The 27,327-nt window shown below is 50.9% G+C and overlaps 2 protein-coding genes and 1 long non-coding RNA gene across 4 annotated transcripts in view; 1 reads left to right on the forward strand and 2 right to left on the reverse strand.

The window, feature by feature from the left end:
* The window catches only part of DHX35 (DEAH-box helicase 35), a 63,460-nt gene extending 62,784 nt beyond the window's left edge, over positions 1-676 (reverse strand). Inside the window, exon 1 of one of the 2 annotated variants that reach the window (XM_045804618.2) lies at positions 558-675. In XM_045804618.2, the coding sequence (XP_045660574.2) occupies positions 558-597 (40 nt within the window). In that variant the 5' untranslated portion in view covers positions 598-675. Of the gene's footprint in view, positions 1-557 lie in introns of both variants that reach the window. The other variant, XM_087853581.1, reaches the window with a different exon arrangement.
* A 127-nt stretch (positions 677-803) lies between these two features.
* Positions 804-5,322, forward strand: LOC123796989 (uncharacterized). The gene is made up of 3 exons (XR_006780851.2): positions 804-1,025; positions 1,437-1,727; positions 5,185-5,322. It is a non-coding gene; the product is annotated as an uncharacterized LOC123796989 (long non-coding RNA).
* SACK1D (scaffolding CK1 anchoring protein D) lies at positions 5,079-26,531 on the reverse strand. Its single transcript, XM_045804617.2, has 4 exons — positions 26,018-26,531; positions 13,885-14,052; positions 10,695-10,819; positions 5,079-8,438 (listed from the first exon to the last, which is right to left on the reverse strand). Exons 1-4 carry the CDS (start codon positions 26,495-26,497, stop codon positions 7,451-7,453), a joined length of 1,761 nt encoding a protein of 586 aa, XP_045660573.2. The 5' UTR covers positions 26,498-26,531; the 3' UTR covers positions 5,079-7,450.
* Positions 26,532-27,327: the final 796 nt, after the last annotated feature.

Below are 27,327 nucleotides of genomic sequence, written 5' to 3' on the forward strand. Positions count from 1 at the left end.
TAGTCTGGGTCAGACAAGGCGCCGTGCTCGTTATTCAAGCCTACAGGATAGTTATTATTCTACCGTTTCACAGGTGAGAAGGCTACGGCTCAGAAAAATTAAGTGACTTGCCCAAAGGAACTCTGCTACTATAGGGCACAGGCGAAAAGTCGAACCCAGACAATCCGACTCCACAGCTTGAGCTCTTAAGCCCTGAGCAGCACCGCCCGTCCGGCCCCAGCGTAGCCCCAGGGCGGTAACAAGACACGCGTGGGCGCTTCAGCGTTTCCCCACCGTTAGGCAAGGCAGGCTTCACGAGTGAGGAAAACGAGGCCCGGGGAAGCTGAGACTCGAACAAGGTCACACAGAGAGTTTCTGCTCAGGCAGGGGGCGGACACCAGAATCTGTGGGACCACCGTGGGCGCCTGAGCCGCAGAGCCCACCAGCTCCAAGGCTGCGGTGGCCAGGCCGCCGAGGTCAGGCCTGCGAGCAGGTCCACAGGCCCCAGGGCGCCGGCTGCGGGGCCAAGACCAAAGTCAGGCCGCCGCATCTGCCCAGCGTTTCTCCAAGGGCCTTACCGGGTCGCCAGAACTTCACCGGTCCCACGGGCGCAGCCATGCTGGGGTGAAAGGTCACGAGGGAGACTCCACCCCTCCGTTGAGCGCGGAGGGGCCGGGGGGCGTGGCCCGCGAGGAGGCTCTGCCCAGGCGGTTCCGGCGGAGTTACGGCGGAGTTACGGCCACGCCCCCGTGGCCGCCACCGCGCCCCCCCCCCGAGCCACGTGATCTACGGCCCGGCTCCAGGAGCGCTCCGGCGCCGCCCGCTGACCCACGTGACCAGCCCCGCCATATTGGGAGAAAGGGTACCGTTCTCCGAGGTTCTTAGTGTGGTGTGTGAGGGTTCCAGGTGGCCTTCCTAGCAGCATGGCCTGGGCCGGGTGGCGGCCGTATGCCCCCGGAAGGGCAAGGTCTGGGAGAAAATTGTTGGTGCGGGAGTCCCGTGGCTGCCAGCGGCACGCGGAGGGCACGGAGATAATGGATCCCAAAGTAACTGCTGAATACTGATTATGTTACAAGCTGTTCCCAGCTTGACTGTTTCTCTTTCAGTCTTTGCCGTATTTTCAAATGAAAGTTAATAGTTATCTCATGGGTTTGCTGGTCCAGTAAATAATTATTGGGAGCCCACTGTACGCCCCGGTACTGCAGTTTCATCCCCTTAATGCAGCGTCTGTCCAAGGTTGGGGCGAGGGTGAACAGTAAATAAATGCTCAATAAACGGTAGTGTTTATTATCATCGGTGAATAAAACAATGGGAAGTGGTATGGAAATCTTCTGGGGCCTTAAGAGTAATGCTGAAAAACTGGGGGGGGAATGGGTTGGAATAAGAGTCTTAGAAATGGGTAGGTCAGTTAGGCGATGGCACTAACCCAGTGTTTCCTCCAATCTGACTGCTTTTAGGATTCCAGGGCTTGGTTAAAAATACAGATTCTAAGCCCTGATCCATTCCTGAGTCAGAATCTCCAGGGGCCTGGCTTGGGAACTTGCATTTTCGGAAGCTCTACGGATGATTCTTCCAATCAACAAGCTAGAGAAAGATTCCACTAATCCAAAAAAGAGGAAATATTTTATGGGGAGGCACCTAATTGGAAGGAAGAGGTTTCGGAATTTATGCATTTTTAGAGCTGCGATGAAAATTCTGCATTCGTTATAAGAAATGGCATACTCGTGGAAAGATCAAGAGCTTTGAAGGTAAGTAGACATGATTTGGAATCCTAATTTTGCCATTTCCTCGGGCCTAGCTGTCATCTAATGTTAGTTGTAAAATGAGGTCTTAAAAGGTTCTGTTAAATGAGATAACATGTAAAACACCTAACAGTGTAAGACATAAGCATTCAGTCAATATTAACTCTTGTTAACTTAAAAAGAGCAAATCCACCAGGGGGGAAAATTGAAATTTACACGCATATATTCATTTTCCAAATATCCCCTTTAATTATAAATATAAAAATATTATAAAATATTATTAAAATAGGGCTCAATACATGATAACCTCTCTGCCAAGAAATCTTCATTCATCTTTACAGTATCTTTATATGGGCCAGTGCTAAGAATATTCCTAATTCACTGGCTTAAGCATTTCCCCTCTAGACTCGGAACCTGTGTGCTGACTTTTGTGGTACCATTTAGTTGACCTATAGTTAATTTGCCTCTACTATTAACATGGGGAGCTTCTTAAGGACAAAGATCATGTCATATTCATACTCAGAACCCAATAACGAAGTACCTGTTGAGTAATGTATATGGGAACACCATGCTTTATACTTAGTTTTAATTCTTCATGGCACTGATCTGTCCTTGTTTTATCATATTTTCAGTAATAGCTGAAGTATAGAAAATGGGGTTTATACATGAATACAAGGGAAAATGAAATAAATGCCACTTTTTATTCTTTCTGTATTTTATAAATTACTCTGACTTATGTGAAGAAGTCTTGTTTACAAAGAGACAGTAGATTGGCCATGCTCAAATTACTGGATCATAATCTTGAAGCTAGAGGAGACTTTAGTCAACATCTAGCCTAAATTCTTTGTTTTATGGGAGAAAAAAACTTTGGCTCATGGAGATTAAAAGGACTTGGTCACACTCAAAGAGCTAATTTTAGTATCAGAACTGAAACTAGAATTCAGCCTTTCTAATTCCCAAGCCAGTAAACCACATAGGCCATTTAAAACCATTAGAGCTTGGCTCTCCTAGATGAGAATTAGTTCATCTGCCTCAGAAAGTTTTCAAAGCCCAACTGTCCTAATGGGTTGTTTTGCTTTCACATACTTTTATTAGAGGAAACACCTAAGTAATAACTAGATGCTGATGGTGTGGTTTTATTGTCACAAACTAGCAGTCGTCTTAATAGACTATCTTATCCTTCCTAATTAACTATTTTTGGAAAGATTGGCCTTAAATAACTACTCTAAAATTAAGACTTGTTTCTTAAGATGACATCCAGAATTTATTTACTTCATTTCCAACAATTCCATGAAAGTTTGATCAGTTTTGTTACACGGGGGTATGTTTTGCCACTTCTGAATGATAATTGGTTTTTCAGAAAGAGAATATTCCTCAAAATTATGCTTCATGGATATATTAAAGAGGTTTCTCTGTGCCTATGGTAGTTAATTGTTCCTTTCCGCCTTGAAACATTTCTAGTCTGACCATCTTAACCATGGTTAGGAAGCATAGGACTTAGGGGTTTTCATCCTAGTACAGGTTAAGGCTTTTATGTAATAAGTGATAGAAAACCCAATGCGTTCTCTCTTATGCAAAAATGGCTCATATAATTTAAAAAGTCTAAGAGTAGTTCAGACTTGAGACACAGCTGCATCGGGACACAGAGGACATAATCAGGACTCCCTTCTGACCATAACATTCTGCGTTCCCCTGACATGAGTGACACATGGCTATGTCCGCTCACGCACCACATCCTTAGCACCAAGCCTCTTTCCAAAAATCCCTGGGAAAAGTATCTAACTGACCACATATCCATCCCTGAACCAATCACCAGGGCTGTGGAATATGACGTGCTGACTGACTTAAACCTAGGTCACCCACTCCACCCCAAGTCAGGTGTGGTCAGCCTCACCAGAACTACATGGGCTAAGAGTTGGAAACAGAATGGTTCCTCAGAGGGAAATCTCAAAGTGAAATCAGCAGAGGTGGAATGAAGGAACCAAAAAGAACAGATGTCCATTACGCCGTCCCTGGATTCATGTGCTAGAACCCTTGGCTTCCTAAGAAGAATCCTGACTGCCCTTGGGTCTCCTCCATGAAGCCAGATCAGAGAGAGCTAGCTATCCTCCAGCCTGAAAAGAAGTAGTCCTAAGCAGAATTGCACGACGCTGGGATTTCCCCCTGGGTCTAGGTGTAGCCCTCTGCAACTTGTAACATCTGTAAACCTGTCTGGTTTGTTGGCTTGCACACAAACGAGCCAAGTTCACAGATGTATTAGCATAAGCAAAAGTGTTACTTAGCCCCAAGGATTTGGGTACAGAGGCGTGGAGATCCACCAGGGAAGAGACTGAGCTACCAGGAGAGTCTCTGTCATGTCCGTCTGAGGAACAAAGCCCATCTAGGCAATTGGATGAGTTGGGGAGGGCCTCAGATCTGCCAGGGGCTTTCAAGATAGGATGACAGTATGGTTTATTGTCCAAATGGGACACTTCTCTGACTGAAAGGGGGCCCTCCCAGGCATAACCTGGAACTCCGCCAGGCAAACTGGGGCATCTTTGTAGGCGTGAGGCACCAGTGAAACTAGCGTAATGATGCTTATGCGAACATATTCAACATAAGGTACATAGTCCCTGCTCACAGAGTATGTCCGAATATAAACTCATTAAAGCTTCAGACAGCGGTCCTGGTGGGCTCAGTGTCTGGGCACACCTCAGAGCATCTGTCGTAGGGTGTATCATCAGGACGTTTCTGTCTGAATACCTCACAGTATCATCTTTATTTCTTTTTAAGTTTATTTAAATCTCTGCACCCAACGTGAGGCTTGAAGCCATGACCCAAGATCACGAGTCACAGGTTCTTCCAACAGAGCCAGCCAGGCGCCCCCATAGTATCATCTTCATAGGAGGATCCTGGTCAGAAATTCTTACCCGATCTTAGTAGCAAGAATTCTTCCTGAACCTGGATTTAATCTCATAGACGCTGCGAATGGTGGATCTGACAAGGTTTCTCTTTCCGCCTCGCCTACTGAGAAGCTGAAAGAGAACCATGTGGTCTACCAGTAGGCTGGTCATCGTGGCATGCACGTGCAGTAACCTCATCCCACTTCACCCTCGGGCTTCTTCCATGTAACTTTTCCTTTACAGGAGCTTCTACCTTAGGTTTTCTTGTAAGTCGCCTCAAGTTCCCTCAGTAAAAGATAAATACTCCCCAGTCCAACTGCCTATGGGGGTGGGGTGGCCCGCTCTTCAGCTGACTCCTTAAGTGTTTCAAAAGAATGTCAACCCTGCAGTCTGATTGGGTTGACCTTGCAGTTGTATGGGTCTCTGATCAAACGAATCAGCGGGGAGAAAACAAGACAACTGAATTTCAACACTATTTGCTGCTGTTGAGAAATTTTTATTAAAGTTGTTTAGGTAGGATCATGGAATTGTGGTTGTTTTTAAAAGTGAGCTGTTTTTTGTTTTGTTTTGATCTTTTACAGATACATACTGAAATATTTACAGCCGAGTTTGCAGTGGCCAAGTCTGACATTGGACATATAAGGGAATAATTCTCTCCCAGGAAGGGGCAACCAACATTTTTTTTTTTAAGATTTTATTTATTTATACTGTATGGTGACTAACAATACAATAAAAAATCATTAAAAAAAAGATTTTATTTATTTGACAGAGAGAGAGAGACAGCCAGCGAGAGAGGGAACACAAGCAGGGGGAGTGGGAGAGGAAGAAGCAGGCTCATAGCGGAGGAGCCTGATGTGGGGCTCGATCCCACAATGCCGGGATCACGCCCTGAGCCGAAGGCAGACGCTTAACTGCTCTGCCACCCAGGCGCCCCAGCAACCAACATTTTTGAACCAAATGGTCTGCCTTACTCACCCTCCCCTACCCTGGGAGCAGGGCCAATAGTGGACATTGTAAACAAGGACCCAGCTCACTCTCATGCCGGTGGTCCTCAGACCTCATCTTGACCAACCATGCCCTGGAATATTCTTTCCACACTCGGGTGCCAGAAAAGCTTTGCTCACTCTGAGAGACCTAGCCATTTTCTTGGGGTCCCATTATTTCTTTTGTTCTAATTTCTAAGCATTGGCAACACCTTCGGAGAATGACGTTAGTGAGATTGTTTACTCTCAGCCCATCGGCAGATTAACTGCCACTACTCAAGGTCCATCCCGTAAAGCCTCCACACTCCCTGCAGACAGACAGTCGTACGACCCAGTACTGGACTCACAGTCCGAAAACCTGTGTTCCATGCCTGTGTCACCGTTTACCAGCCTTGCGACCTAGAATATGCTACTTCATCTGAGTTTTTCTTTCTTTGCTCGATTATTGGGAATAAGCTGTCCCAGCCCTACTTTGTTGCGAGGGTCAAAGACAGAACATAGGAAATGATCTAAATCTGCAAATGGTTTCAACCAACAATATGGTTGTGTGAGGCTTAGGCCCTAACTGTTTACAACTGGACATGAACTTGTTGTCTGGCCGGCTTCACAGCCCAGACTAAGGCACGAACCAGCAAATAACCAGCCCGGGGACCATCAGGGAGGCCCGGTGCACGCATGAAAACCCACAGGCATGCTCATGATCCATCAGCCTGTGCGTGTGTGGCAGAGGACACCCTCCCCTGAGACAGAGCTCTCTTGCTTTGGCCAAATCGGGAGGAGGATGCCATCCTTTCATTCTGCTTTGGTCTGTCCACAAACGAGACTGGACAAAAACAGGATTCCACAGCCACACCAATCCGGATTAGCAGGGTGTAGAAACCAGTCGCATGGCCTGCCACCGGATCAGGAATCTGGGATAATTGTCAGTGTCCTCTTCTGCCCCTACTCCAGGATATGAGATTGCTAAATCCCTGTTAGTACACCCATCTGATGAAATTAGGCCCATGGGGCCACTAGAATTAATATCAGGGGTGAATCCAGGAAGGCACACAAAGGCCATCTTTGGCAGAGAAGCAGCGAACCAAGTTCCATGTCTAAATAGCTCAAGCTTTTTTTTTTTGAAGAAAAGACAAGCAGAGCACATGAAAAGACCTGCCTTTCCTGGCAAGTGCCCTCCTTCAAACTATATAGACAGTAACACCGACTTTCCTATCACTAAGGAGGGCACGACCCTGATACTTATTTTATGTCTTCTAACTTTTAAGTGGATATTTTCTCTTTTAACAGTTCAGATCATCTACTTCCCCATCCCAACACTATAAAAAAATAAGAATAAACCACGCTGCAAAAATAGCTATCACATACATGTACTTGTGACACACTCCTAGGGTTGTAAAGAGAAAAGTGCCAGAGGGGAAAAGTAATACTCGAGCCATCACCACACAAAAGTTGTTTATATTTATTTAATGCTAAAAACACAGATATCCTAAAGAAGAGACAGACAATACGAAAGTTTCTTCTAAACAGGATTTTGATCATAAAAGCCAATAGTTCAAATCCCTAAAACAGAAGAGCACACATACCAAGAAAAACACAAAACATATTTTCTCTCTTACCCGAATTAACCTGAGAACGCCTAAACACTCTCTTTAAGAGATACCAATATTAAAGTCGTGCAAAGAAACTGTAACCCTAGTGTTTCAACCGTAAAACCAACACCTGGTTTATATGTGACAAAAATAAGATAAAGGCATGTAAAATAATGTGCAGCGTATAGAAGTCAGGGAAAATCGGGGTGACCAAAGGTCGGGTGAGCAAGCTGTAAAGCAGGGCGCTCGGAGCACAGGCGCTGAACGCCAAGCGGTCACGGGTAGGAGGGATACAGTGCAGTGTCTCTCACCACCAGCAGATTCACCGACGCTCTGGTCACATTTCCGGGATGAGAACCGAGATAGTTCTCAGTCAGGAACGTTCTCCCGGAGAGCATGGCCAGCACGTGGTTGAGCCGGGACCTGATGCCAGCAAAGTGAAACTGGCGCTCTTGGTTCAGGTTCCTAAAGGAGTCTCGCAAGCACAGATCCAAGTGGGGGGCGCCCCAGAACTTGGTGTGTCCTGCGGGGACAAAGTCAGTGGCTCTGCTGGACCCCTGGGAGCCCAGGGAGCTCGCCACAGAGCCCTGGGAGGACAGAGAGGAGGAAGACCTCAAACTGGAAGATCTCGACACAGACATCCTGGACACTGGCGACCCTTCTTTAGACTGGGTGCCCTGAGAAAAGAGAACATTCTCATCCACATCAGTCTGGGTGGTGGCTGACGTACACCGAACCGCGGTTTGGGAGCTCGCGACCCTGGTGGTGACTGCGGTCTGGGTCCCGGCACACACCGTGGGGACGCTGGCCTGGGTCCCCGCATCACTCACGCTCACTGGTGCTGCCTCCTCTCCCGGCTCCGTCTGAGTGGCGGCATCAGTCATCCTCCCGCCCTCTGGTTTGTCCCTGCGGCTGCTGAAGTCACCCTCGTCACTGACGGCAGAGGACTCCGAATCACCGCACTTGGCCTCTGCCCTGCCCTCAGCGGGCGCCTCGCACCCCAGCTCGGCCTTCTTGGGGGTGCTTGAGAGCCGGGCCAGCCGCAGGCGCAGCAGGCTGCCCAACGTGAGCTCCTTAGACAGGGGCTTCGGGTCGACTAGATGGTCAAACTTGCCACAGATCCGGAAGTCAGACAGCAGCTTGGAGCTGATGGGCTTCGACTGCGCGTACAGGATTCGGAACTCCAGATCGAAGTGTTCGACCACTTGGCCAGACAGGACGACCAAGTTACTGCTATTTAATTTGCCATCCGTCCACGTAAAACTTAGGGATTAAAAACAAACAAAGAGAAGCGGGTAAGGATGCGCAATCTCCTTCCTGTTTACTTACCGTCACACTGAACAGTAAAGCCCAGGTATCCTGCTCCAGGAGGCACAGCTCCGGTGACAGCATACCCACCACGCGGTGTAAATGCAGCCGGCCTTTCCCCGGTGTGTAACATACGTATGCATTAAGAGAAGTAAAAAGGCCAGCTGTTTACCAACACACTAAGACCTGCACCTCCTCAGCAACTAGAAAGGACTTTAAAAATACGTAGGTCAGCGTCCTCATTTCAGAAGTGAGGAAACTAGCTAGTGATGGCACAGTGGGACGCTAGTGGTGGACCCCAGACCAGACCCCCGTCCTTAAGCAGTGCTGGTGCTCTTGTCCTCCAACACCGCCATTTTCCAGGGGAGACAGTGCTGTCATTCCAAGGATGGTGCTGTTGCTCCGAGCGCATTCGAGCTCCCTCGCGGCCGTGTGCCCCTGCCTGTCCAGCATCCCTTCTCCTCCTAGTAATAGAACCCCGGCCACCCCAGCCAAAAGGCTTTCCTTCATGCATCTTCTCCAGTCACAATACGGGTGGACGTATGACCCAGGCTGGCCACCAGAGTACCCCAGCCCCTTGGGTCAGAGATCTACCCAGGGTGAGCACAGCCGGTGCAAACAGAAAGAAAGTGTCTCTCTTTGGGACACGGCTACTAATGGCCATGTAGGTAAGCCTGGATCTTTGCCTTCAAAGGGATAAGCCTGACTGAGAATAAAGATCAGCTAGAGAAAAGCAGAACCAGGGGACAATATTCTGATAAACATATGCCCTCCAGGTCAAGACGAGCTGAAAACCAACTGCATCTTTCCACACTTCCAAGTTATGGGACTCGATAAATTCTCTTTCGCACAAAGTACTTCGAGCTAGCTTTCTGTACTCACAGTCACCCCACTGATAAAGAAGTTTGTATCAAGAATAGGAGGTTTTAAATGAGATCATAAAACACAGTGTCAACTGTCCATGGCAACCAAGAATCCCTGCTGGTGCAAATTCTACCTGGAGAACTGCCTTCAAAGCCTGCAAAGATTCTTTTGAAAACCCTCAATGAGGGTTGAAATTGAAAACCCTCAACCTTGCAAACAAGACACCTACCCAACACCAGGATTATGAAATGCCCTCAACAGACAGAAGCTATCATCCTCATCCTCAATGGTAACATATTTTTTTATGAAGAGTAATGTAATTTTTTATATTTTATATTTTCGAAGAGCCAAAAACCATTTGAGACTAAGTTTGTGTAATATAGATAAACCTATTTTGGATGAAAATCTAGTTTCCTCCAGTTATTTATAAACGTCTTATGAAAGGAGGTCTCAAGGAAGAGTGTGAATTTTGCTCTGAGCAACGACAGTACAGTCTGCAAAGACAGGCATCATGAGTTTCTTGATTTGACTCCCTCAGCTTCCACAACCCTTTCCATGTCCGCCTTTACCCAGGGCTGACACGCCATCATCACCCAGAGTTTCGTGTGTCTTCAAAAAGGAGTATCTCTTTTTTAAACTCAAGACATACCTCATGTAGACCGCTAGACAATCTAACGTACAGACACCCACCATCGGAGCCATGGAAGTTGGCATGGTATATCTTAACTTCTGGAGATTCATGTTAACCACTCATCTCCACCCTCTTCACCGTCCCGGCACCCTATCATAAGGTGCCAGTGCCAAGGTGAGCCTCCAAAGGTGGGGCCAGAAACAGACACCCGGACTTCTTAGACTAAAGCACTAGGTTACAAGGCTTGAAGGAAGGTGGAGGATTGAAGCGTAAGGTGACAGCTTCGGCTCTGGTCTTCGCTAATGCCAAGGCCTGTAACTGCCCTTACCTGCAAGCGAGCAGGGACGAGGGACGGGGGAGGTCAAAGGCCCTAAAAAATAGGATTTGAGACTGCTCCTCTCACTGGGAACCCCTGGTTCGGCCACTGCAGGCCTGGCCCAGGCTGGAATCAGGACTCATTCACTGGGAGTCTCCAGGCAAGTTTCAACGTCTGCACTTTAGTTTTGTGGCCCATAGGGCAGGGGAGGTGACCCCACACCCGACCACTTCCCGCAGGAGGAGGCTTTGACTGATGTACTCACACCCACGGATGCACACCTGTCAGAATGCCTGGCCACAAAGGCTCACATCGAGAGGAAAAAGCAGCTTTTACCTTTTTACAGCATGCCCCTTCTACCAAGGTTAGAGTAGCAAGCACGGGCAGGCTAGAGACTTACCTATAGGAGCCTGTAGCCACTCGAATGCCATCAATCAGTGTGAACTTTTCATGAACCTGCCCAACTATCTTAGTTCCCGACCTTGCATAGTAAGTATTTCCAGTAATGGTCCGAACGGTCATCAGCTGTCAGCGGGGAATGGGAGAACAAGAAAGAAACACAGTCCAGTGAGCAAATGATAAAGAGGGCTTGGTTTACAAGTCCCCAGCAGGCGCGCTAATTGGCAAAGGAGTGGTCCCCAGGCCCCTTGAGGAACAGCATACGGGGCACACGAGCCAGCAGGGCTCACGACTCAAGGAATGAGATCTCACTGAGTCCGTCTTCTTGTGCGCCCTTTGCTCACATGGACTTTTGAGACTCTCGGTCCATGTGTACATGTGCTCAAAAAGAAGACTGTTGGGGCTATGACACGACAGAATCCAAGAAATGATTTTGAAACAAAATGTGGGGGATAAAATCATCAAAGAAAACACGCTAGTAATAAATATCATTTTAACAAAGCCTTAAGGAAGCTAAGCTGCTGTTTCTCCTACTCTTTTATTTAACAGCATCAGTAATGAATAACAGCCCATCCTCACTTACCCCACACCATGAGTGCGGAGATCAGGACAAACCTTCTCTAACACGGGCCTTCTGAGGCTGAAACACTCCTATCACGTGAGGCTTAATCAGCAATGTCACAACTCTCGTAAGAGCGAATGTACCAAAAGGGCACCAGTACACTCGGGGCCCCACAGTGTGTATGTAGGCATAACTCTCCTTGTAAAATGACACTTGGAAACGTATATCCAATGGTATGATTCCATTTATAGAACATTCTCTAAATGACAAAATTATAGAGATGAGGACCAAATTACTGGTTGCCAGGGGTTAAAAATGGGGAGGAGGGCACAGAGAGGGGAGCCGATGGGACCACAATGGTAGCAAGAGGGAGATCATTGTGACAGAACGGTCATGTATCCTGACGGTGGTGGGACGTTCTGTATAGTGATGGCAGTGCTGGGTATGACCACGTGCGATGAAATGGCACAGAACTACAGACACACACTGTACCAACCCCAATTTCCAGGCTTTGATTTTGTACCATAAGTTACACGAGTGTAACCGCTGGGGAAACTGGGTGCAGGACGCATGGAAACCTCCATCTACCTTTGCAACTTCTGTGAATCTGTCATTATTTCAAAATACAAACAAAAGCCAAAACAAAACACTACGGTGTGACGTAACATCACTTCTATGGTCTTACCAAAACACATCATCTGAATTTGGCCATGAGGCAACATCAGACAAACCCAAATTCTACAGAAAACTGGCAAGTGTTCATAAAAAGCATCAAGACCCTAAAAGACAAAGAGAGGAAGAGTTCCAGATGAGAGGATGCTAAGGAGACATGACAACCCAATGCAAGATATGGTCCTGGGTTGGATCCTGGACAAGAAATAGGGCATTCGTGGAATGATCAGTGAAATTGATAAGGTCTGTAAATTAGATAATAGTATTATATCAAATTTACTTCTCAATTTTGAAATCTGCACCAAGGTTTATAAGATGTTAACATTCAGACAGTTTGGGCAAAGAATGTTCAGGAATTCCCTATATCTGGGGGCGCCTGGCTGGCTCAGTTGGTAGAGCCTGTGACTCTTGATATCAGGGTTGTGAGTTCGAGCCCCATGTTGGGCATGGCGCCTACTTAAAAAATAAAAAATAAGTTAAAAAAGAAGGAATTCCTTATTTTTGTAACTCTTGTAAATCAAATTATTTTAAAATAATGTTAAACAAAAAAATTTAGGAACTTCCAAAGAGTTGTACATGTACACGGAGCAAGTGGGGGTGGGGAAGGCGGGGTGTGGGGGTGGGAGGGTGGGGGAGTGTCCCTTCCCGGAGGAGATGCTGATTCCCGATCCAACCTTTAAAGGATCAACATATAATAACAAGCACTAAAAAATATCACTATAGGTACATTTGGGTGTGGTTTTGTCCGTCTTTCCCTTTGGTGTTTATCTGAATGTCCTATAGGCCTCTGTGATTGTGGCCAAAGCACTTTTCAGTGTCTACACACAAATACGGGACCAAGTTCCTACAGAGAGGACACCTGTTCAGAACCAGCCGCAGAGCCAGGTGAGGGTACAGATTCACCAGCAGACGCACCCTGCTGAGAAGCTGCCAGAGAAGATGGTGTTTCTCTAGAACTTAAGACACTAGAAAATTGCTGAAGCCAAAGGTACAGACCTCCTTTTGACTCTTCCCTGGGGCAACAAGCGACAGTGTGCAACCAAGTCGGTCGATAACGCTGGATTTCTGCTGAGGGGATGGAGCCGAGCCAATCTCGCAGTCAGAACTGTGGCCAGAGTGGCTCTGTGATTTCTTGCTGCTGGCATGTGGCCTTAGTTTCAGACAGAGAGCCTCGGTGTTCCACAGCAGCGTCCTGCTTTGCCTCGCCTGGCTCTAGGTAAGAGCCAGCACAGGCTGGATGCTTGGCTACATGAGAACGTGCTTTTTCCACGCCCGACATGCGTTTTCCTGCCCCCACCCCACCTCCTGTTTCAGCTACTGCTGGGTCACGTGGCTGGCTCATTTCATTCCCTCCCTTCCCCTATGTTCATCTGTTTTGTTTCTTAAATTTCACCTATGAGTGAAATTATATGATAGTTGTCTTTCTCTGATTGACTTATTTCGCTTAGCATAATACCCTCCAGTTCCATCCACGTCATTGCAAATGGCAAGATTTCATTTTTTGATGGCTGAGTAATATTCCATTGTGTGTGTGTGTGTGTGTGTGTGTGTGTGTGTGTGTGTGTGTGTATACACCTTCTTTATCCATTCTTCTATTGATGGACATCTGGGCTCTTTCCATAGTTTGGCTATTGTGGGCACTGGGCTGCAGGTGCCCCTTCAGATGACTACATTTGTATCTTTGGGGTAAATATCTAGTAGTGCAATTGCTGGGTCACAGGGTAGCTCTATTTTTAACTTTTTGAGGCACCTCCATACTGTTTTCCAGAGCAGCTGCACCAGCTTGCCTTCCCTGTGGTTTCCTTTCTGTGAGATTTCAGGCAAATGGCTTTGCTCATGGCCTCAGCTGCCTCTCCTGTACTGGTGTCCCCCCCCCACACCCCGAACAGCCCATGTAGGTCGTGGACACTCAGCCATTACCGCTGATCGGGGGGAGACTGGGAACATGAACACAAACCTTCTCCCGCTCTGGATGCACTTTCAGATCCATGCACATATCCAGAAACTGCGAGAGCAAAGCCTGGTCCAGAAGGATGTAGACGGCAACTCCCTGTTTCCGACTTATTTCCTGCAGGTCCCTGAAGATGTCAATGTCCGTGAAAACATCCATCACCACCGCGATCACCTACAGAGGGAGGCAGCAGAGGGAAGAGCAGGCTGTCAGCTCATGGGAACACCAGCTTACAGCTCGCTGTGAGGACTCTGGAGCCCATCTCAGAGCCAGGAAAGGGTCCCTGCCCTACAGCACCCCTTCCCTCCCTTCTTCTGCACTATCGGTTTGCCCCCAACCATGGATACTCCTTCTCCAAAGACACTCAGGCCACTATACCCTACACATGTGGACTTGACCCAGCTGAGCCTCCTGACCAGCGGCCCGCAGCCACTGTCCTCTGCACTGCCCTGGACCAGTCCTTCCTTCTCTCTAACAGCACGGCTCTATTCATGCCTGCCGTTCAATCTTCCACACTCAGCTCCAGTTCACAGCTGCCTCAGCCACGCAGCCCCAGGCAAATTACAGTCATTTCCAAGGTCTGGTCCTGAGTCTGCAAAATAGGTGTGTAGACAGAACTAAATGACTGTGTTACATGAAGTGCAGGGTACAAAAGATCCCTCGAGTATCTGTTCGTTGATTCCCTTCACCAGTCCAGAGAATGAGCTGTCCAGACAGTTCGACCCAGGGAGGCATCTGCCAGCTGCTGGCTTTCCTTGCTGGAGACAGGCCGCTCCAGGCACCAAGCCTCTTGTCATGCCCTCTGCGGTTTTCAGAGTGGGGCCCTCAGTGAAGTCCCGGCAGGGCTGTGGGGGTGTCGAACATGAAGGCTTAGTACAAGTCCCTGAAAACCAGGCCAGAGTCGGGGCCTGGAGCTCAGGAGACAGCTCCCTGAGCCCCCGATAGGAGCAGCCTGGGCTGGAAGGGGGTCTCCCTCCTCCTCACTTCAACTGTGAGAACTTGTGCCTCTTAGGACCACAGTAACTCCTTTTCTGAATGTTAAGGTAATTTATTTATGGGTCTCATGTCTTCTGTGGGAACGGAGCCGCTGGAACAGGATGAATTAGGCTCCGTGGCCCCAGAGGACTCAAGAGGGCACCTGATAGTCACAACACCTTAAAGCAGGTGGGTGTTACATAAGCAACACAGAGACAAAGAGGAGACTCTGTGGTCTTTCTCCAACATCCCAGTCTCACCTACCAGGATGAGGGACCATGAAACACCAGCTCCCGGGAAGTCACTGCTAGGAGGAGTCTGCGAAGACCAATTTCTCTCTCTGGCTGCCTTCCCCCACCCCCACCCCCACCCCCAGTGTTAATGAAGCCCCAGCTGTTGAGCTATTCTTGGCAAAGGATTTAGCTAAAACCCCCTGGACACAATGATTTAAAAAATAAGTGGTTGTTTTTGTTTTTTTTAGGTAGGCTCTATGTCCACCATGGGACTTGAACTCACAACCCTGAGATTGAGAGTTGCATGCTACAGTGACTGAGCCAGCCAGGGCCCCCAGATTAGTGTTCTCTCGGAATTGGTGGCATCGTCAGAAGTTTACAGCCTCCCATGTGGTTTTCTGCGTCCCACGTGGAGTTGTAGCCATCCCCCTAATCCAGGACATCTAACATAGTGGGCAAATGGCAGAAAGGCCTGGGCACCAATCCCAGCTCTGCAGCTCACTAGCTGTGTGACCCTAGGCAAGTTCTTCACCTCTCTGAGCTTCAGTTGCCTCCTCTGGAAGAGATGGCTAGTAATGGCATCTACATCAAAGGGCTGTTGTGCGGATTCCACGAGACAAAGACAGGAGGACTTAGCTCAGGCAGGAAACATGGGCTCCATCACGCAGCTGCACCCCTTCAGAGTCGGCTGCCGGCCGAACCCTGGACTAGGCGGCAAGTCAGCTAGAAAGACTCTGACAGACACCGGACACACCCCTGGCTGCAGTGGACGTGCTACAGGCATGTAAACGTTCACCAGAGGAGAGCAGAGGAGGATTCCTGGAGGCGAGGGCTTTTGAGCTGAATCACAAATAAGGACCAGTTTGGACAGGGGAGTAGGGAAGAGGGCATTCGAGCAGGAAGCCAGGTGGTGGCAGAGGAAGAGGCAGGAAATGATGGAGTAGGGGCCAGTGTGGCCAGACCTGGCTGAGAGGTGTACAGGTGAGCCGGGTCGTGGAGGCCCTGAGTGCCAACCGCAGTCATCACCACACAGGCAATGGAAGGGGGAGGTTTAAGAGGAGTAAGGAGGGGGCGCCTGGGTGGCTCAGTCAGTTAAGTGACTGCCTTCAGTTCAGGTCATGATCCCGGGGTCCTGGGATCAAGCCCTGTGTCAGGCTCTCTGTTCAGCAAGGAGTCTGCTTCTCCCTCTCCCCTTCCCCTCTGCTCATGCTCTCGTGTGCTCTCTCTCTTTCTCAAATGAATAAATTAAAAAATCTTTAAAAAAAAAAAAAAAAAGAAGAAAAGAGTAAGGAGTTCCAGGGGTGCCTGTGTGGCTGTTGGTTAAGCATCCGACTCTTGATTTCGGCTCAGGTCATGATCTCAGAGTTGTGGGATCAAGCCCCATGTCAGGCTCCATGCCCAGCCTAAGATTCTCTTTCTCCCTCTACCCCTCTCATGAAAGAAAGAAAGAAAAGAAAGAAAGAGAAAGAGAAAAAGAAAAGAAAGATAAGGAGTTTGAAGTGGCGAACCCAACAGGAAAGAAGTGGCTGCTAGAAGACAGGTTGGTGTAGGTTGGAGATCTGGCCCCACTTCCCGCAACCCAGAAGGCACTTGGTTCGGCAATGTTTAAGAGGACTAATGACTGAAGGAAGAAAAATCAGGGGTAGGGGCTTCCACGATGGGCCAGGGAGGAAGCAAGGAGGGTTGCAGAGAAGGGTAGGGAAGGGGTCCATGCAGGAACCAGACAATGCACTATGCGGGGGAGGAGGGGCGAGGGGGGTGCGGCAGGGGGAGGCAGAGGCACACTCGCCTCCATGCCATCAGGAAAAAACCAACAAGCTTGAGAGGGAGGCTACAGAAGGCACTGGGAGGCCTTCACAGAGAGTTCGAAAGTACTCAGACAGGGTCGTGTGCAGAACTCACGAGAGAAACTAAAGGAAGACAAATCCAGGGTCAGTCCCTGTCCTCAAGAAACCCAGGCCAATGAGGGACACAGGCGACACCCAGTATGATGGGGCCGATGGACGTGCACCCAGGTTGCCCGTGGGAAGGGACCGAGGAACCATGCCAGGCTGGCTGCCTTAAAAAGGGTTGGAGGGGTGCTGGAGGCAGGGACCCAGGAGCCGGGCCCAGAGTATAAGGCGCCTGCCAAGCTGGACTTTGAGTCACCACTTCACGAAACAATCGTACAAACACCACCTCTGTTAGGTGGTGAGTAAGTATCTGATTTGCTCTTGGTTTCATTGTTTGGTTTTAAAGCCCCTGCCTTTCCTGCGTGCGTTGAAAATAATTGGATTTGAACACTAGGTGTTTAGAAGGTGGAGGGAGGGGGCGCCTGGGTAGCGCAGTCGTTAAAGCGTCTGCCTTCGGCTCAGGGCGTGATCCCAGCGTACTGGGATCGAGTCCCACATCGGGCTCCTCCGCTATGAGCCTGCTTCTTCCTCTCCCACTCCCCCTGCTGTGTATCCCTCTCTCGCTGGCTGTCTCTCTGTCACATAAATAAATAAAATCTTTAAAAAAAAAAAAAAAAAGAAGGTGGAGGGAGGTGTTTCTCCCCGTAACTTCCCCTCCTGTGCCCAACAGCCCCTCCTCTCTCACCAGAGCAGAAGGCTTGCAATGGAGGAACAGCCCTGTGCAGGAAAAGCAATCAGCCTGCCTTCTTTCAAGCCTTCATCCCACTCCCCTATAATCTCCCCCATGCTGGCCCTGTGCAATCAAGTCCTGATAGGCTAAACTAGATCGGAGGCTTCTCGAATTTCTGAAGGGACAGTCTCTTCACTGAGCTCAGCAATGACCTGGACTCCTTCACTGGCCCACCGAGTGCTGGCTTTCTAAGGCCAGACCTGTGTCTGAGGGGTTGGTGTTTCTGCTGCAGGCCGATGGGCCCTGGAAGGACACAACTTGGAACCAGTCATTGCTCCTGCTCCCTGAGGCATCGTGTGGGACGGACAAAGGAGAGACACATCTGGAACGCGGGCATCCTGTGCCCATCAAGCCCCCACACAGTCACCGTGGGCACTGCCCTGTCCCAGCCTGTGCTGCAAAGAGCCCGCCCGGTCTCTTAGGGCTAGAAAGCTCTGCAAAAGGTCACTTTTGAGAGTCTGTTGCAGGTCAACACCCATCTGCAACTGGGTGCCAATCAGTCATTACATGAGACCCAAGGAGGAAACATCCAGCTGCCAAAAGCTGCCACCCGCTACCCCACAGTTCCTGCACCTCTCCAGCCCCATCTAGAGTGACCACCCTGCGTCGAGTCCCACATCACCCTCGAAGGTGACAACCCTCACCCAGTCACTCCAGCTCCCCCTGGATGATTTAAACCAAGGGACACAGTGATCCACAGTTACGCAGCAGCAACCGCTGTGCTATTCTCGGTCTTGGGGACAGGCACAGACCATTTATATTCATTTTCACATGATCTGGAACCTCTTCCATCTGCTTTCTTGCACAAAAGCTCTGAAGAGATATCTAGAGATTTCAAAACCCCAGTAATTATCTCCGGTTTCCTGATGAGAAAAATAAGGCCTGAAGTAGTCAGGTAACTTGTTTACAGTGACACACTGAAGCAGATGCGGGAGCTGGAGTCTCAGCCCGGGTCTGGGCGACTCCAGAGCCGCCTATGAGAAGAGCATCAGATGAAATAGTATTCCAGGCAAGCCTAAGGTTCGGTGTCCAAGGGCCTGAGAGCTTGGAGCGCATCCTGAAAGGATCCGTGGAGCATTTCACAAAGGACACGGGACGAGCCCATCAGAGGACGATTACTAATAACACGAACTAGTTTGCAGAACGAACGTCAAGAAAGCTTGCGGTGCCCTAGCACATCGGTACCTTCTCTCTGCAGGTGGTCCTGCTGACTAACCGAGAATGGACTCAGGCAGGAAACCTCGGGAGCACATTCTGTGGACAGGCTATAGGCGCAGACCTGGACATGGACGCCGGCTTCTCCACTTTGGAGCACCACGTTCCCTCTGACAAGATACCGAAGTTCTGCTGCCTCCTACAGCCTGCAGACCACTGCCCATTCCTCAGGGTCTGCGGTGGGCTCGGTCCAGAGAGAACCCCAGACAGCTCCTGGCCCACAGGAAGCCCTCACACGTCAGCACGTGGATATTATCCCCAATTCCGCCGCTGTCCCTGGGCAGTTCGTTCCACCTGAGCTCAGCGTCCCCACACGAGGTCCCTTCTAGCTCTGCGGTCTGACTCACATGCCGTCCACGGGCGGGGCTGGGCCCTGGCCAGGCACCTGAGCGGCCTCAGAGGGCCACTCATTCCAGCTCTCATTCCAGCTCTTCCCCTGCCAGAAGCAGGACATTCGTGTCAATCACCCCTTCCTACTGCACCGGTCTCCCTCCCTCACCACCCACAGCCAGAAAGCAAGGACACGTGTGCGACATGCCTGGAATTCTACCAAAGGTCTGCGTGCCTTCAAAGATGCCTCGGCCTGCCCAGCGGTCAACAACAGCCCGACAGCTGCATGCTTCCCGCCGACCACAGGACACTCGGCCGCCTTTACTTCAGTTCCCCGGGGCTCCTGCCACTTACGCTTCCCGAGACAGAAGCTTGCAGAGCAAAAGACATCTTTTTCTCCCCATTCGCTACAGGTTTTAATAGAACAGAAATCACATCCTTGAAATTTCTTTAAAAATGTTTAAATAACTTGGTATTATCTTCAGGGTTTACAAATAAAAAGAGTAAATGTCCACAGGGGACCCTAAGTTTGCTCGTGCCTGCTATTGTACAGTTAACCATTTCAGTACCAGGACAGAGGCGCTGGCGTGGGGCCGGTCTGCAGCGGGGCACAGCGCCTCTCCAGAAAGACAGGGAGCAGCGCCCCCCCGCCCCCGCCCCATTGGCCCCGGGCAGCGCATCTCCTCGGTCATGTTCCAGGGTGAAGTACATAGGCCAGCTGGGCTTTTAAAAAGAAAAAGCATCCAGAGGGGTTTTGGGGAATGCAGGGGGTTGTCGTTCTGAGTTATTTTTATGTTACACTTATGTAAAGCATTTACCTGGGTCCAAAGTCCGATCTACAAAACAGGGTGCTCTCAGTGTCCCCTTGCTCCCATCCTCGTCCCTTGTGCCTCCTTTCCCTTCCTCCTTTCTCCGTTACGATAAGGATTTTGTCCGTTCTTGGATGGTCTTCTGCTTTCCTAAATATAAATAAGTATGCCTATGTAGGTACACACACTGTCTGCTATGAACATAACATCTGTTCACTGTAACAACAGATAAAAGGCAGCACGTGACTCACAACGTTCTAGAGCGATGCCGATCAACAGAACCTTCGAGAGCGCGGAAATGTTCTAGCTCTGTGCCAGCCACATGGTAGCCATAGCCACCAGTGGAGACTGAATACTTGAAATACAGCTAATGAGACAGAGAAACTGCATGTTTCATATTTCATTTTAATTCATATAAACTGAAATCGCCAGATGGCTACTGGTGACTTCACTGGTGGGTGCAGCTCTAGACACTTCGTCACAGGAAACAGAACAGGTCCTCGCTCCTTCCTGAGAGCTGCAGGGGACCCCACTCTGTGGACGGGTCAGTTGACTTCGCACTCTACTGAAGGACATTCCCGCTCCTCGGGTCTCTCACTATTGTAAATAGTGCCGCACACAGCCTACTGCACGTGTCTATTCGTGTTTTTGCCAGTGTGTCTCTGGGACAGACACACGGACGTGGAGTTGCTCGGTCGATGGGTAAATACAACGGAGATGTTGCTGGATATTGCCAAATTCCCCTTCACGGGTTCTATCGTTTGCATCAGGATTTTTAAAAAGCCCATATATCTGGTACTTTTTTTGTGAGAGAACTGATCCTATATCCATAAAGGACCCGGGATGATCGGGCAGCCTCTCTGCTGTCTGACAGACGCCAGATGAAAAGAACGAAGGAATAATAGAGCAGAGTGTGGCTGCAGGGCCGAGGGGAGAGGGGTAGGAGTCCCTGTGCGATGGCGACCGAGCTGCAGTATGGGAAGACGACACAGTTCTGAGGCGGACAGCGGCGATGGCTGCACGGTGCGACTACAGTTAATGCCACTTCATGGTAAAATGGTAAATCTGGTGTATTTTATCACAATTTAAAAAAAGAAAGAAAGAAATGGCTAACGATTCCAAAATCCTTCACCTGACACATAAAATCAAAAGGAGAGATAAGTAGCAGCCACACTGTCTGGTGAGCACATCCTAAAATTGTGCATGAGATAGGCCTTCTAGGCCAGTGGTTCTCAACCAGGGGCAATTTCCTTTCCCAGGGGACATTCGGCAACTTCTTTTTTTGTTTTTTAAAGATTTTATTTATTTATTTATTTATTTGACAGAAAGAGAGAGAGAGCGCATAAACAGGGGAGCAGCAGGCAGAGGGAGAGGGAGAAGCCGGCTCCCCACTGAGCAGGGAGCCTGACACAGGGCTCAATCCCAGGACCCTGAGATCATGACCTGAGCTGAAGGCAGACGCTTAAGCAACTGAGCCATGCAGGCACTCCTGGGCAATTTCTTTAAATTGTGGTAAAATACATGATGGATCTGCCATCCTCATTATTTTCGAGTGTATTTTCAATGGCATTAATTACATTCACAATGTTGTGCAATTGTCACCACTATCTGCTTCCAAAACTTTGTCATCACCCCAAACAGAAACTCTGTAACCTCTAAGCAATAGCTCCCTATCTCCCCTTGGGAGACTTTCGAATGTCCCGACTATCGGCAGGAGGATGGTGCTTCTGGCATGTAGTGGGTGGAGGCCAGAGACGCTGCCCAGGGTCCAAGGCGCAGGACAGCCCTCCAGGACAAAGAATTATCTGGTCCAAAATATCAACAGTAGTGATGCTGAGGAAGCCTGCTCTGGGCTGACCGGGGCATCCGGAACAGGACCGATCACGCTGCGGATTCTATCGTAACTCAGAGGAGCATTAAGCAAGATCGGGAGGCCCTAATTCTGATACATCCGCACGCTCGCCAGGGGCCTCCAGCCGATGTCTCAGCGGCCACTCCTCCCGGCAGGACTCTTCGTCAACACAACGACTGCTTCTACTAACGCTCGGGTTATCAAAAGAAGGCTCAAGGGTGCGTCACAGCCCAAGTGCCTCTTTGGAACACAGGCAGCTGGTGAGAACGATGCCTCTGAGGAGTGTGGAACCTCCTGGCAGAACGAGCTCCGCCCAGGAACTCCCATTCAAAACCCAGAAATACCCCAAGGGCCACGGCAGAAAGCCATCGCCCATGGATGGAGGGTGTGCGGCACTTCCAGGGGAGTCTCTCCTCCTGCCTGATCCGCGGGGCCAGAGCCCAGCCACACACTGATTCACATGGCAACGGAGACACAGAACGAATGATTCATGGACAAACCCAGCAGCACAGGGAAAGACTCGGGAGCGCGTGTGTCAGGGAAACAAGTCCTGTTCAGTTCAAAATTATTCTAAAAATTCCTTCGGAAGCCAACCTCTTGGCTCTCCAGTCCAAAGCTCTACTTCCTCCAGCTTTGGAGAAGCGCAGCCGAGCACCAGGTCAGCAGTCAGCCGGCACTCGGAAGCCAGACTGCGCATGCAGGGCGCGGGTTTTTAACGCTGTACCTTACTCGTGTGGCAGAATGCCCACACTTTGAAAGGCGCACAGAAACCGAGCCAATGGAGGGCCCGAGAGGCACAGCCCCAGCCACACCTACTCAGGGACAAGAACTCGCTGAGTGGAAAGGCAGGTGGAGTCGCCCGCACTGTTTCGTCATCTGCCGTCCCGCCAACTGTGCCTGACACCCTGCACGCAGCAGGAAGCCTAGGTGAGGACGACACCTACCCAAAAACCGGCTGTCCGGGCTGCAAAGCTAAGATGCGACACCGCCATTTACCAAGTGACCCCGCTTTCTCGTGCCCGTATCCTGACCACTCCAGCCTTCTTCATGACAAGTGCAGAATATTAGTCCTGTCCTAGCTGTTCTCCTGGTTACAGGATAGGCAACGCGGAGATAAAAAGTCCAAGTCTTCAGAAACTGTTAAGAAACCTTCAGCCTGTTGAAACCTGCCAAGGTGCCAGTCCTCCCACGTGGCAGGGAACGCGCGTGGAATAGTGATTATGAGCGTGGGCTCCGGGGCTAGGCAGGCGGGCTTGAGCCCAGCTTTGCACCCCAACTAACTGTGTGATCTTAGGCAAGTGAAGTGCCAGGAGGGTTAAATGGGAGAATCCCAGTAAAGGGTTAGCACAGAAATGGACCCACTGGAAGTGATCAATCCTACCAGCAGGTGTTTTCACCATCACGACACGGATGCATAATGGCTTCTCTGGCAACTTCTCTGTGCTTCAGCTCCATCGCCTGTGAAGCGGGGATAAATGCACCTGCCTTGGGACTATTTCGAACATTGCTTAGCAGAGAGCACGATCATGTTCTTTTAAATAAAGGGGATGGCCTCAAGGCTAGCATGTCTCAAATCCAATTCCTCTCCCAGTCCCGACTCTCAGCCTTGCTCTCCCTCCTGTAATCTAATTTGGTAGCCTGGCTGCCCACCCAAGCTAAAAAGCCTCTATCCTCCCCAACCCTACCTCTCCGGTCTTCTCCTTCACCTTGCCTAGTCTCCTACCCCTCACTCAACACCCTCCCAGGCCACTGAATGAACAAGTCCTGTCATTAAAACTTATCCCCTGCCCAAGCCCCCAGCACTGCCTTAGCACCCACCCTCTGGGTGGTAGGCCCCTGGGGCCTCCTCCCTACAAGCACCCCCCATGCCAGCCTCCTCAGCCCTCTTGAGCCCATCCTCCCTCATGTCCCCACCAGAGCTACTGCTCAGGAACACCAGTCTGATCATGCACCTCCCTCGAATCCTTCAGTGGCTCCCCATTGCTCTTTAGTGGGAAAGCCTGGCTCCCGTTTCCCCTTCAGCCTCCTCTTCTACCACCAACCCTCGCATACTCTCTGCTCCAGCTGTGAGGAACCTGGCTGCCTCACAGCATGCTGGGTCCTTTCACCCTTCTGGGCCAGTCTCTCCCCTCTGGCCTGGCAAGCCCCAGGCATCCTTCTGGACCCAGCTCCAAGGTCACAACCTTGCCTGATGCTTTCTTTCTTCAACCCTTCCCCTGCTGTCTGTAGCAACCTCCCCACCCATTCCACCAGCAGCCTGTCAACTCTCAAGTGCAAGCAAGCATCATGCCCTTCACCTGTGGCCCTGGGCCCTCGCACAGCATCTGATACACAGTAGGTGCTGAATGAGCAAGCAATTAGGCATCTGGCGGACATAAGGTAATGTACCACCTTTCTCCATTAAAATCGCCCAGGTTCCAAATGCAGAATCTCCAAGATGTGAGTGTGTAGCTGGACTAGGGCACAGAACAGGGCAGGAGGTCCTGCCTTGGAATGCCAGTATTTCAGAATGCCTCCAGGACAAAGGAGAGTCTGAACACCAGCCTCACGCCCCTTTCAAGGCCGGCACGTGAGCCGATAGACAGTTTTCCACCTGGCCTTGGCTCCAGAGCCCCTCCACTACCAATAAAAAGTGCAGCTGGGCAAGAGATTAAGGAATTCCTCCCTCTCTTTCACAGAGACCTGTTCATTACTCTTTTAAGTTCCAAGTGCCCAAATTTTCCTCCTGGAGGTGAGCTCTGGAAATGCACCCCACCATCGTGCTTTTCTTCGTCTTTTTAATCTTCTCAAGGGTCTGCTCTATCCAAAGGGTCGGCATATCCAAAGTACTGCGGCATAACCACCACACCTACTCCCCCAAAGGCAAGGCACTAGTCCACACCACCCTCTACTCAGTGCAACCCCACCGTCAGGAAAACAACAGCCAGCATCAAGAACACTGCTGAGGGAGCGCCTGGGTGGCACAGTGGTTAAGCGTCTGCCTTCGGCTCAGGGCGTGATCCCGGCGTTATGGGACCTAGCCCCACATCAGGCTCCTCTGCTATGAGCCTGCTTCTTCCTCTCCCACTCCCCCTGCTTGTGTTCCCTCTCTCGCTGGCCGTCTCTCTCTCTGTCGAATGAATAAATAAATAAAATCTTAAAAAAAAAAAAAAAGAACACTGCTGAGAGTTGGGAATTGTTCCTGGACTTGGTAATTTCAGCCCGACTTGATGCAGATTTCATAAGCCACAGTCAGACACACTCAGTTACCAGCCTTACGGAGTCTAAGCATGGCCTGGGGCTTTACCTGCCATGTCCTCGGCACAGGTGACAGCCAGGAAGATGGGACCCTGCCAGTAAGCAAGCAAGGTGGCAGCTATGTGTCTGCCACCACACCCACCCTGCCCCCACCCACCTTGTGTGCTGCATTCTTTCTCTCAGACCCCTAGGTACCCAGCACCCTGCTGCAGTCAAGACTTCCCACCTCACCTACACGAAGAGTCAAGACAATAGCACCAAAACCCGCTGTGAAGAGAGATGACCCAAAGTAGGGGTATCTGCATTTTAGGAGGCTACTAACTGGATCAGCCAAACCCCCCCCCCCCCGCCTTCACAGAAAGAAAGAGTAATTTCTCCTCTGGTCTATGGCAGGAGGGAAAGGGGCAGGGTTCTCACTTTGCCACTGGAATGTATATGCTTTCTACAACATAAGACACAGAGCTGTGACTAGCAATAACAGACTCGTAATGCCCCATAGTTGTCGCTGCGTGCAATCTTTCTGGAATTTTTCGCTGGGGAATGCACTTCTTAGGAGATGGGATCCAGTGTTGGCTGACGGCCAGGAAAATTAGCAATCTGGTTTGGTTTTCACTGAAATGTGGAACTGGAAATATTTCTGGTTCCCTCCCCCAGGGGATGTGAGTATCAGGAGTTGGACCTCGGACACAAGTCTCATCCTTGGGGGCCGAGGCTTCTCCCAATGTCTCTGTGACCCGAGGGATGGCACGCAGAGAGTGGGGCGCGTCAGGGGTCCCACCGGGCCACCGGGCCCGCGCTCCCAGCGGGCCTGTTTCGCGTTCCTGAGGGCCTCCCGTCCGCCCCGGGGCCCGAGGTGGGCCGCTCACCTCCCGCGCGGAGCGGAGCTGCTGGCGCAGCGCGTCCTTGCAGCCGTAGGGGCCGCCGGCGCCCACGCCGCGGGGCTGGAAGTGCGCCTCGACGCGCGTGGCGCCGCGATAGGCGCCCCGGTAGAAGGCGGGCCAGCCGAGCTCCAGCAGCGGCGGCTCCAGGTCCGACTGCTCGGGGAAGTAGGTGCCGGACGAGCAGTCGTGCGACGAGCCGAAGGAGTCCTCGGCCCCCGCCGCCGCCGCGCCCTCCTGGCCGGGCCGCTCGGCCGCCCGCAGGATGGCGCGCACCTCGTCGGGGTTCAGGAAGCGGCCCAGGCGCTCGCGCCGCAGGAAGGCCTCGAAGGCGGCGGGGCCGCCCGCCACCAGCTCCTCCAGCGCCAGGCGCCGCGCCTCGCTGTACAGCTCGGCCGGGTTGGGCGGCCCGCACGGCGACAGGCAGGCGGCGGGCAGCTCGTCCAGACCCTCAGGGCGCAGAGCCATAGCGGCGCTCTGACTGGACGGACCACACCGGGCTTGGGAGAGCACGGGCGTGCGCGCCGCTTTATAGGCATCTTTGAATCTAACCGGCCCGCGTCCCGGCCCTCCCATTGGCTGCCACCCCTAACGGCGGAGTCCGGGCGCCCAGCACGCCGCCGCGGCTCCGCCCCCTGACCTGCCATTGGCTGCCCCGCGGCACGGCCCCGCCTCGCGTCTCCGCGAGGGCTGCCGGCGGCGGCCGAGTCTCATCTCCCTCGCGGGTCGCAGCGTGGAATTCAAGCGTGGAGACGCCACGCCTTCTCCGATCAGTAGTTCCCGCTGCGGGCCTGCGGAGAGCCAAACTGTTCAGGGTCAGCTAGAGAAGTGGGTGCGGAGCCCTAATGGCGGTGCTGCCCAGGGCGGCGGCGCAGGCCCCCGAGCCCGAGCTGAAGTCCGAAAGCCGGGCCCCCGCCATCCTAGTGCGCCCCCTGCTGGCCGCGCTGCTCCTGAGCTCTCAGAGCTCAGGTGTGTGACCAGCCCGGTTGCCTTAGTCCCCTGAATTTAAGAAAGGGGGGGTAATCAGAAGGGGGAATGAAGCGAGAGACTATGGACTCTGAGAAACAAACTGAGGGCTTCAGAGGGGAGGGGGTGGGGAATGGGATAGGCTGGTGATGGGTGGTGGGGAGGGCACGTATTGCATGGTGCACTGGGTGTTATAAGCAACTAATCAATCATCGAACTTTACATCAAGAACCAGGGATGTACTGTATGGTGACTAACATAATATAATAAAAAAGTATTATTATAATAAAAAAATAAAATAAATAATTCGTAAATTCTTTCAAAAATACTGG

The sequence above is a fragment of the Ursus americanus genome, chromosome 22, assembly GCF_024610735.1.
Source record: "Ursus americanus isolate L20-20 chromosome 22, mUrsAme1.1.p, whole genome shotgun sequence".
In the NCBI taxonomy this organism is placed as follows: Eukaryota; Metazoa; Chordata; class Mammalia; order Carnivora; family Ursidae; genus Ursus; species Ursus americanus.